At 47.0% G+C, this 11,723-nt stretch overlaps 1 protein-coding gene across 1 annotated transcript; it reads right to left on the minus strand.

Annotated features, from left to right (window-relative positions):
* Nucleotides 1-6,895: 6,895 nt before the first annotated feature.
* Nucleotides 6,896-8,762, minus strand: LOC148007850 (uncharacterized). Its single transcript, XM_087610437.1, has one exon. The coding sequence runs from the start codon at nt 8,060-8,062 to the stop codon at nt 7,361-7,363; it is 702 nt and encodes a 233-aa protein (XP_087466563.1). The 5' UTR covers nt 8,063-8,762; the 3' UTR covers nt 6,896-7,360.
* Nucleotides 8,763-11,723: the final 2,961 nt, after the last annotated feature.

Genomic DNA, 11,723 nt, shown 5'->3' on the forward strand with positions numbered 1-11,723 from the left:
CGAACTCACAGAGATCCTCCTGCCTTTGCCTCCCAAGTGTTGGGATTAAAGGTGTGGGTCACTACAGCCTGACCCTTTTTGGTTTTTTGAGACAGGGTCTCTCACAGGCTTGGGGCTGGATTAGGCTAGGCTGGCTGGCCAGTGAGCTCCAGGGACCCACCCATCTGCGACCCCCCAGCAGCAGGATTGCAGGGACATAGTGTGTGCTTGTCTTTTGTGTGTGGTTTCTGGAAATAAAACTCAGCTCCTCATGTTTGTTGTGCACCGAGTACTTACCAATTACTAAGTCATCTCCCCTCCTCGGTTTCTTTCCTCTTTTCTCTTTTAAAGTTTTGTTGTGAAATATCATCTATTTTATGTGTATGGCTGTTTTGCCTGTGTATTAGTCAGGGTTTTCTAGAAACACAGAACTGATGGAATGAATCTATGTATAGTTTGACTATTCCAGCAATGGCTGTCTCCTGACAAGAAGTCCAGGAATCTGGTATTTGCTCAGTTCACAAGGCTGACTGTCTCAGCTGGCCTTTAGTATGTCAGAATCCTGGAGAGGTAGGCTCCAGTACCAGGGAAGGAGTGGACTTGCCATTGAGAGTAAGGACTGAGAGACAAAGAACAAATGCTTCCTTCCCCCATGTCCTTTTATAGGCTACCACCAGCAGATGTGTTCCCAGATTTAACTTGGATCTTGCTGCCCAAAACATCTAGATTTAGGGTGGGCCTTCCCACCTCAAATGATTCACCCAAGAAAACTCCCTCACAAATGTACCTGATCGCTTGGGTCTTAGTTCATTCCTGATGTAGTCAGGTAGACAACCGAGAAGAGCCATTGCAGCCTGCATGTGTGTATGTGTACGGTGAGTATGACTTGTGCCTGCAGACCTCAGCAGAGGGTAGATGATCTCCTGGATCTGGAGTTAGGGATAATTGTCATCTATCACGTGGGTTCTGGGAACTGAGCTGGGTCCTCTGCAAGAGCAGCAAGTGTTCTTAACTTCTGAGCCATCTCTGCAAGCCCTGATCTATTTCTTTTAAAGATGAAATACTATTTGTTTTAATTTTCTTTCTTTTCCTATTTTTATTTCTCTCTCTCTCTCTCTCTCTCTCTCTCTCTCTCTCTCTCTCTCTCTCTCTCTGTGTGTGTGTGTGTATCTGTGTGTGCACACAGGTACCACAGCACATTATGTGGAGGGGTGGGAGGAACAATTTGCAGGGAGTTGGTGATTACTTGTTACAGCAACAGTAAGAAACAGATACCTTTACGAAATTCATAGGCAAATGGATGGAACTGGAAAATATCATCCTGAATGAGGTAACCCAATCACAGAAAAACACACATGGTATGCACTCATTGTTAAGTGGCTATTAGTCCAAATGCTCGAATTACCCAAGATGCACAGAACACATGAAACTCAAGAAGGATGACAAAAATGAGGATGCTTCACTCCTTCTTTAAAGGGGAACAAGAATACCCTTGGGAGGAAATAGGGAGGCAAAGTTTAGAACAGAGACTGAAGGAACGCCAATTCAGAGCCTGCCCCACATGTGGCCCATACATATACAGCCACCAAACTAGATAATATAGATGAAGCAAAGAGGTGCTGGCTGACAGGAACCGTATATGGATCTCTCCTGAGAGACACAGCCAGAATATGGCAAATACATAGGCGAATGCCAGCAGCAAACCACTGAACTGAGAATGGGACCCCCGTTGAAGGAATCTGAGAAAGGACTGAAAGAACTGAAGGGGCTCGAGACCCCATATGAACAACAATGCCAACCACCAGAGCTTCCAGGGACTAAGCCACTACCCAAAGTCTATACATGGACTCCAACCTCATAGGTAGCAATGAATAGCCTAGTAAGAGCACCAGTGGAAGGGGAAGCCTTTGGTCCTGCCAAGGCTGGACCCCCAGTGAATGGGATTCTTGGGGGGAGGGTGGTAATGGGGGGAGGATGGGGAGGGGAACACCCATATAGAAGGGGAGGGGGAGGAGTTAGGGGGATGTTGGCCTGGAAACCGGGAAAGGGAATAACATTTGAAATGTAAATAAGAAATACCCAATTTAATAAAGATGGGAAAGAAAGAAGAGAGAGAGAGAGAGAGAGAGAGAGAGAGAGAGAGAGAGAGAGAGAGCTCAGACCTGGAGAGATGACTCATTTTTTTAAGTGAACTTGCTGCAGTAAGGCGGTGGTGATTCACACCTTTAATCTTGAACTCAGGAGGCAGAGGCAGGCAGATCTCTGTGAGGTTGAGGCCAGCCTGGTCTACAGAACTAGTTCCATGATAGCCAGAGCTACAGAGAGAAACCTGTTCTTGAACAACCAGACCAAATCAAATAGAAAATAAATAACAGCAAACAAACAAACAAAAAACCCCACACTTGTGCTCTTGCAGAGGACTGGAGTTCAATTTCCCCCACCAATGTCAGTAATGCCTGTAATTCTAGCTCTAGGGGCTTTGACACCTTCTGGCCACCAAAGGCAATTGCACCTATGTGTGTGTGTGCACATTAATATAATATAATATAATATAATATAATATAATATAATAAATATAATATATCTTTTTAAAAGAGAAAGAGAGGGCTAGAGAAATGGCTCAGCAGTTAAGAGCACTGACTGCTCTTCCTGAGGTCCTGAGTTCAATTCCCACCAACCACATGGTGGCTCACAACCATCTGTAATGGGATCTGATGCCCTCTTCTGATGTGTCTAAAGACAGTAACAGTATACTCAGATAAATGAAATAAATCTTGAAAGAGAGCAAGAGAGAGAGAGAGAGAGAGAGAGAGAGAGAGAGAGAGAGAGAGAGAGAGAGAGGCTGCAGTCAGAAGAGAATATGTTCAAGGCTTGCCTGAAGCACACAGCAAGACCATGTTTTACAAAATGAACAAAAATTATTTTTAATTCTGGAATTTAAGGCTCTATTTATAGGTGCGCATAAACAGTATAATCCTCCTTTCAAGGGATCCCTGTCCCTTTATTCGCACCTCCTTCCAGGAGCTGCCCTGATGGGGAGATGCATTCTGTCAAGCTGTGACAGAATGGCCCATCCCCCTCATCCTCCTTCCTGTGCCTTTGTTTCTCCCCAGCTGACCCAGGCTGAGTTGCTGTGCAAAATCCACCCCCACTCCCCCACCCCTACTCTTAGGCCTCTGCTATTTGCTGGAAGAACTGAGTTATTCAAATTAGTTCTTACAGTCGTTTGCATTAACTGTCTTATTTCAATATCAACCCCTCTGTTTTCTTTCCTTACCCCTCCTTTGTCCTCCCCTCCCCCAATCTTTCCAGTCTCTCTTCTGGATGTAATTTGTCCCAGGCTTTGGCCTTTCTGTGTGGTGGAGGATGACCTTGACCCAGTTAATGAGGTACTGGGGATTGAACCCTGAGCTTCGTGCACGTGGAGCCAACCCTCTACCCACCGGGCTATTATCAGATCTCATAGAACTGCAGTTGTTGTGCCAGGAAATGTTTGTGAACCCCTAAAAGACCACCAAGGAACCAATTCCAATGCAACCACATTAGAGCCTCTGTAATCAACCTTGATCTTGGGCTCCTGGCCAACTCTGTCACAGCAGGAAGGTGGAGCTGAGCCTAGTTTTAGGCAAGCATTTATAGAAGCAATACGGGGGGTATCTAGACAGATGTACATCTGATTGGGGGAAGCATTATGGCCTTTAACATAATTGGCTGGTGCTGGGTGCCAAACCATAAACTTAACTTCTGCTTCCTCCTGATTGGTGATTGTTAGGAAGTGAAATGTCAGGGGTGGGCTTGTAACCTGGGGGTGCAGATTTGTTGGGGGAATAACCTGCAAACTGGTGCTAGACACAGGTCTTATTTAGGGGTGGGGGTAGCCTGGAAACTGGTGCTAGGTACTGGCCTGTTGGTTAACTTGAGTTCAACCTTAGGTCAGGGTCTCTAGGATGGAGTCTGAAGCAGTTTGTTCTCTCACAGTTACAGGCAATTGTGAGCTGCTCAGGGTGGGTGCTAAACCAAACCTGGGTTCTGTGGGAAAAGCAGTAGGCACTCTTACTCATTGAGCCATTTCTTCAGAATCTCCACCCCCTTTCTGTGTTTTTAGAGACAGAGTCTTCTTGCCCTGTAGCCCAGGGTGGCTTTAAACGCCTATGTCCCACTCTCTTAGATCTTAGATGGAATTTTCAGAGTCCATTTTTTTTTTTCTTGAAGCAGGGTTTCTCTGTGTAGCCTGGCTGGCCTTAATTCATAGATCACTGCCTTTGCCTCCCGAGAGTGGTGGGAATAGAGGCGTGCACCACCATATCTGGTGAGATTTTACTTTTTTCAGGGGAGGTCTTGTTTTTTTGTGATTCATTCAGAAGTTACGAGCGCGCGCGCACACACACACACACACACACACACACACAGAGTTTCCTCTTCCTCTCCCATTTTACTTTACCATGTTTGCTATGGAATCCAGTGCTGTATCCTGAGCCACACCCTAGCCCACAGTCCCCCCTCATTGGCAGCCCTGCATACTTGTAAAACACGAACTATGCAATGTCTACTATCTCTAGCTCTCCCACCTGAGGGCGTGGTCAGAGTTGGAAGGTGCTCTAGCCCAGCCCAGCCACCCATGTGATAAGGGTGTTTCCCTCCTGTTTTCCTACACTTTAAGATCCTTGTGTAATGACTCACCCACATGCTCCCAAGGACTCCACTCCTGTAGCTTCCACACTGCCGGGCCTTTCCCTGGGGCTTAGCTTCCTTTTTTCCTGCATCATGTGCTTGATCCCAGAACCTGCTAGGAAATGTCCCAGCTGTGTAGGGAAGTAGAATGGTGTTCTGGCTGAGGATACCTCTCCACAGGAATGGTTGTTTTCCTTAGAGTTTCCAAGCATTGTCCTGAGAGTTTGCTCTTTTGGGGGGTCAGTTGAATTGTTCCCTGGGGAGGCCATGTGCCCTTCTGTGTTTGTTCTGAGTCTCTGTGTATTGATTCACAGTGCCTCTTGAATTTGGGGTTCTTGTATATTCTCCCCAAAACAGTGTCCCATTGTATCTGCCTACTCTAGTTTTGTTTCTGTTATTATGATGAATTACCCTGAAAAAAAAAATACAACTTAGAACATAGAAGGTTTTATTTTCAGCTGACAGCTTCAGGTTACAGTCCATCATTGTTGAGAATTCAAGGCAGGAACGGCAAACAGCCGGTCATAACACATTCACAGTCAAGAGCAGAAGGCTATGAATGTGTGCTTGCTCTTGGCTCCTTTTCTCTACTCTTACTCAATTCAGGACTCCTTGCCTAAGGAATGGTTCCATTGGAGCTGACCAGTCAGTATTCCTTCTTTATTGCCCAGTGATAGTCATTTGGGTCCTCCATATTGCATTTCATTCGCTGGTTGATAAACATTTGGGGGTCTTTCCAGTTTGTTTTGTTTAAGGAAAATGGCTACATGCTGGTACCCACGTTTTCTATGTGGCTGTATGTATCCTTGACCAGATTTGTCAGCTATGTGGCCTCTCTGAATGACCTGTGGCTGTCTGCAGACATCTCAACCGCTGTCTCAGTCACCGTCTCATTCTCTCAAGACTGAGTCTTAGTTTAGTTTTGACTCACCTTCAGTCTCTTTTAGGCTGCAATTAATTTGCCAATTTTGACAAGACTTTTCAGAGGCTCTCAGTCTACACTCCCCCAAATGTGCCAGATCTGTTATATATACCATTGCAGTTTTAAGTTTTCTGAGCTCTCTAGTGGTGTGTGTGTGTGTGTGTGTGTGTGTGTGTTGAGGCCAGCAGACAGCTTGGCTTTCATTTATCTAGTTCTTTCTAGCTTGTTTGTTGGACAGTGTCTCTCATTGGTCTGGACAGCAAGCCCCCAGGTCTGCCTGGCTCCACCTCCCCAGTGTGCTCATCCACATCCACGGTGATTCTACTTCTTGTTCTGTTTCTCTTTTAGCAACGTTGGTGTCTTTGAGATTTATCTATATTGTTCTGGGGAAAGACTGGGGTGTTTCTAACTGAGGACAAGCATTCCACTTTACAGTCACCTCTTCAGTCAAATCCTGTCACTCTGCTGGGAGTTCTTTGTCACCACACCATGCATGGTGATGAGCCACTTGTTTCTAGTGGCTACTGTACCCAAGATGGAGTCTGTGTTGGAAGCTGTGCACAGGATTGCTTTGCTTCGATGAGAATGCAAGGCCAATAAAAGCACTTTGTGCTCATCTGCTTTATTCACATTCAAATAACACTGAGAACTTCTTTGTGTTCTAACTAACCATTTGCGTTTGGTCATTTTTCGATCAGGTAGAGACAGGAGACCTCTTGGAGCTCAGTGACCAGATAATCTAGCCTAATCAGAGAGTTCCAGGTCCCAGTCAGTAGAAACCCTGCCTCCAAAAACAAGGTGAATGGCTGTGTTTCCTGCCACAGTGACAAAATGTCCCAGCAAAACCAGCTTGGGGAGAAAGGGTTTATTTGGGCTTACAGATCAAGAGTGTACTCCATCACAGCAGGGAAGCCAAGGGAGCCCCTGGTCACACCCCTTAACTTCCAGGAAGCAGAGAGGGTGGATGAAGGAATGGTAGTGCTGGGCTCATCTTCTCCATTTTATATAGTCCAGAATACCCTGCACAGAGTGTAGCCCTCCCACAATTAAGGTATGTCTTCCCACATCAATTAAAGAGTTAAAGGCAAGCCCTCACAGAGGTTTTCAGAGGTTAACCACAATCCGGATAATCCCTCATGAGTGTGCCTGGAGGCATGGCTTCTAAGGGATTCCAAATTCTGTCAAGCTGACAACTAATTACCACAATGGCCGCTGAGGAATGGCAACCAAGATTGACTTGTGGCTTCCACAAATCCACATACTTACGCATATCCGAACACACCGCCTTTCTAAACATGTACACTCACACACAAGAGGAATTGTTTATCACTTTATTTATTTAAGTAGGTGAAGTAGGAGGCAACAGGAAGTTCTTAGAAAATAAGTCATGGCGGGGAGTGGGGGTGGGGGTGGGGGAGGGAGAAATTCCTTGGAGGACTCAGGGTCTGAAAGGTTAAGAACCCACTAAAAACAGTCCCTCAGCAATCAGAAGCACAGGCTGTGTGGGTCAAACCCTGGATCTCAGCATCCTCAAAGGGCAAACAGTGACACACTGTGGCCATTAGATGAGTAGCTACCTTTACATGGGGCCATTTCCAGGGCTTATTCCAGAGAGAGGATGGAGATAGGACCCGTTGGAGGGTTGTATCAGGGAAGGAGATAAGGATGTGACTGAAAGGAGGGGTTGAATTACAAGTATTGAGAGGAGAGCCTGTGGAGAGGAAGTAATCCAGGAATACTAGATAAGGCATGGAGCATTAAGAGAACTGAAGGCCTAAGGTCAGAAGTTTAGATCTTGCACTGGCAGCACACAGGGGCACAGCAGCTGGACTGGCAGCAGGGCTTGCAGCAGCTGGACTGGCAGCAGCTGGACTGACAGCAGCAGGGCTTGCAGCAGCTGGACTGGCAGCAGCAGGGCTTGCAGCAGCTGGACTGGCAGCAGCAGGGCTTGCAGCAGCTGGACTGACAGCAGCAGGGCTTGCAGCAGCTGGACTGACAGCAGCAGGGCTTGCAGCAGCTGGACTGGCAGCAGCAGGGCTTGCAGCAGCTGGACTGACAGCAGCAGGGCTTGCAGCAGCTCGACTGACAGCAGCCTCCCTTGCAGCCCCCACAGGAGCCACAGCTTCCCTTGCAACCCCCACAGGAGCCACAGCCCCCACAGGAGCCACAACCTCCCTTGCAACCCCCACAGGAGCCACAACCTCCCTTGCAGCCACCACAGGAACCACAGCCTCCCTTGCAGCCACCACAGGAGCCACAGCCTCCCTTGCAGCCACCACAGGAGCCACAGCCTCCCTTGCAGCCACCACAGGAGCCACAGCCTCCCTTGCTGCCCCCACAGCTGGAGCAGGAACAGACAGGCACACAGCAGCACACAGGCTTGCAGCAGCAGGAGCCACAGCCCCCACAGCTGGAGCCACAGCCCCCACAGCAGGAGCCACAGCCCCCACAGCTGGAGCCACAGCCTCCTGAGCAGCCACAGCAGGTCATGGTTCTGGTGTTTGGTTGAGGATGGAGTATGTCAGAGGAGAAGGTGGAGAGGAAGGTGTGCAGATGTGGAGCCTCCTGAGCCTGGGGCTTTTATATCCCTGTTCAGGGTCAGGTGCAAGTCTGTCTGCAGTCACTTCCTTGTGACTATTTCTGTGGTCCTCCATATTTTCATGTTTTCCCCTTGGAATGGCTTCCTGCTGGCTCAGCTGAGTTTCCCTCTCTTTGTTTATTTGTTTGTTTGTTTTATATTGCTGTTCCTGTTTTTTTTCTTTTTTTGTCCCCTCCTCCCTGTTGGAGCCTGGGCCCCAGGTAGTTAGGGATGTCCCCAAGAGGTCATCTACTGTCACTGTTGACTTTGTGACCCATAAGAACACCCTTTAGATCACATGTACATACTTTCACTGTTGACTGTTCCCTGGCGACATTTATTTTATATTCTAATTTTCAAGTCCCCCATGGTGTTTTACTGGAAACACTAAAGAAGAAAGCAAATGAGTCATTGCCTTGGTCCTAGGGGTGCTACTTGGTTGCTCTCTGTAAGCATGGCATACACAGGTTGAGTAGATATTCCTGGGCCTATTCTGCCTCAGGTTCTTCATGCCTCTGTCAGCCTCTTGGGGTGGCCTTTCCAGTAGTCTCCTGTGAGTGCAAACTCACTCCATTCTCACACCTACAATGTGAGTGTGCACACTCAGTCACTAGCATTTTCTCACTTCTCCGCTGCTCTGTGCCCACTCCTCTGGGGCTGCTGCCAGTCAGAGTCTGCCTCTGTGCTCGACTGGGTTTTATGAGGCCGAGGTCCTTTCTGCTGAAAACTGACTGTGTCTCCAAATTCGGGTGCTGGAAACTACTCCAGTGCAGTCGTGCTGAGACGGTCCCCCCCCCGGGGGGGGGGGTTTGGATCCTTGTTGCTGTGAAGAGGGCTAGCAGGAATGGTGCTGGAGTGTCTGCCTTCCTATCGTGAGAAGAAACAGCCAAAGGGGCCCCTCCTGATGTGGGTGGCTTTCTTTTTACTTTGTAAAAGTAATAAAAAGTTGTTGGTGGGTTTTTTTTTTTTGGTTCTGGTTTTTTTTTTTTTTTTTTTTTTGTGGACAATGTCATCCATGTATATAATGCTTTTACTCCCTCCCATTCTCTCTGGAATTCTTCATCCCAACATGTCTCTGCATTTCCTTATAGTTATTTATTTTCGTGTGTGTGTGTGTGTTTGTGTGTGTGTGTGTGTGTCTATGTGTGTGTGCCTATGTGTATATCTGTGTGTGTCTACGTGTGTGCCTATGTGTATGTGTGTATATGTGTATATGTGTATGTATGTGTGTGTATGTGTATATGTGTGTGTGCCTATGTGTCTATGTGTGTGTGCCTAGTGTGTATGTGTGTGTATATGTCTGTATCTATGTGTGTGTCTGTGTGTGCCTGTGGGTATGTGTATATGTGTGTGTGTGCGCCTATTGTAAGTATGTGTCTGTGTGTATGTGTATATGTGTCTATATGTGTGTGTATGTGTGTGTATGTGTGCCTATGTGTATATCTGTGTGTGTCTACATGTGTGCCTATGTGTATGTGTGTATATGTGTATATGTGTATGTATGTGTGTGTGTGTATATGTGTGTGTGCCTATGTGTCTATGTGTGTGTGCCTATGTGTGTATGTATGTGTATATGTGTGTATCTATGTGTGTGCCTATGTGTATGTGTGTATATGTGTATATGTGTATGTATGTGTGTGTATGTGTATATGTGTGTGTGCCTATGTGTCTATGTGTGTGTGCCTATGTGTGTATGTATGTGTATATGTGTGTATCTATGTGTGTGCTGTGTGTGCCTGTGGGTATGTGTATATGTGTGTGTGTGTGCCTATTGTATGTATGTGTCTGTGTATATGTGTATATGTGTCTATGTGTGTGTGTATGTGTGTATATGTGTGTCTGTGTGTGTGTCTCTCTCTCTCTCTCTGTGTGTGTGTGTGTGTGTGTGTGTGTGTGTGTGTGTGTGTGTGTGTAGGTTAGTGGATGTCTAGTAAGAGTTATCTCCTTCCCCTATGTAGATACTGGGGATTGATTTCAGGTTGTCACGCTTGGTAGCAAGTGCTTTTACTCCTTAAGCCGTGTCACTGGCCCTTATTTATTTATTTGTAATAATCCATGAGCTTTAAATAGGTTTACTTGCATGAATGTGAGTATGAATTTGTTTACCGAATCATGGACAACTCACCAGAGGTTCTATATTCCTGCAGAAAAATGACATTCCATCTCCGTCAGCCTTCAAGCTGCACTGCAGCTATAGGGGGAAACCCCATGTGCCCGTCCCCTATTTGCGTTGGAATGCTGACAGATTCTATATTGTGTGAATCTTTGTCATCCTCTGTTGCAGTAAAAATTTAAAAAGGACCGTTTTCTATCAGTTTCTGTGAGCCGGATCCACTCATTCTGGTTGCTTCTCTGCCACATGGTCCGCAAGCTGCCCTCTCCCGGCTGTCTTCCTCTCTCCTATGACCCCCTAGTTCTGCACATTCTCACTCCTCGAGGGCAACAGAACCAGAACCACACGCTCCAACTGTCTCTCAGCCCGGTAAAATCAAAGTTCCAGAAACTTGTAATTTCGCAATTAGATTTACATGTTAAATTCTCAATCCATAATTCATCCACACAATAAATTCAGTCAATTGATAAAGATATAAACCACCCACCTAGACGAGATAAAATTGATGTAGTTCACCTAAATCTGAGCCATCCTACTCCATAGACTCCATCTTGATCTCCTCCCTTCCTCCTCTCTCCCCCCTTATAAAACCCTTGTCCCTGCCCCACTCTCTACTGTATCGCCCCAATCATGTATCGCCTTGATATCAACCTACAGTCCTGTCAGGAGGAATAAGTTCCACAAGGCTTGGTTCTGGCTGGGAATGCTGGAAATGTTAACTCCCAGAAAAGAAGTGAGGAGGTTTGGGTGGCTTGCACTGGGCAGGTAGCTGAGGTCCTGAGTCTCTCCTCTGTTACCATGTTATAGGGCAGCAGCAGCACAAGCCGCAGGGCTGGCAGCGGCAGCATAAACCTAGCCAGCCAGCCAGGTCCAAGATCCAGCAACGGATGCTTCCGGGAGAGAGAACTCTTTGTCAAGTGTTATAACTCAGTAAAAACGGCCACTCTCAAACGAACCTCAGTGAAATAGCTTGTGTGCTTTATTCCTTGTGAACAGGGACTGTACAAACATTGGAGAGTGGGGTGAGATTCAGGGGTGGGTGTTTTCTATTGGCTCAGTTTGAGAAGTTAGTGAGGCTCTATTTGCATGGGGAAGGACTCTAGGCGTTTCCTTAGTCGTGGCTGATTGCCCATGATCCTCTCAGGGGTGTGTCATGGTTACATGTCCAGAAGGCAGTTCCAGAGCTGGTAGAGAAATGGGTAGGGAGTATCTCAACTCCTGCTGATCTAAAGCCTCTGAGATTCCTGGGTCCAAGCTCACTCAACCTTAGCAGCTCCTCTGTCTGGTGGCATGGTCCACTTGCCCCACAGATCTTGTCCAGGGAACTATAGCTGCCATGAGTTCATTAGTACAACATCCCTGCTTTGTCCAGAAGGCAGTTTCTCAGCACTCCTCCCTTCCTCCTGCTCTGAGGTTCTTTCTGTCCCCTCTTCTGTGATGGTCCCTGTATCTCATGGAGG

The sequence above is a fragment of the Rattus norvegicus genome, chromosome 1, assembly GCF_021556685.1.
Source record: "Rattus norvegicus strain SHRSP/BbbUtx chromosome 1, alternate assembly SHRSP_T2T, whole genome shotgun sequence".
NCBI classification, from domain to species: domain Eukaryota; kingdom Metazoa; phylum Chordata; class Mammalia; order Rodentia; family Muridae; genus Rattus; species Rattus norvegicus.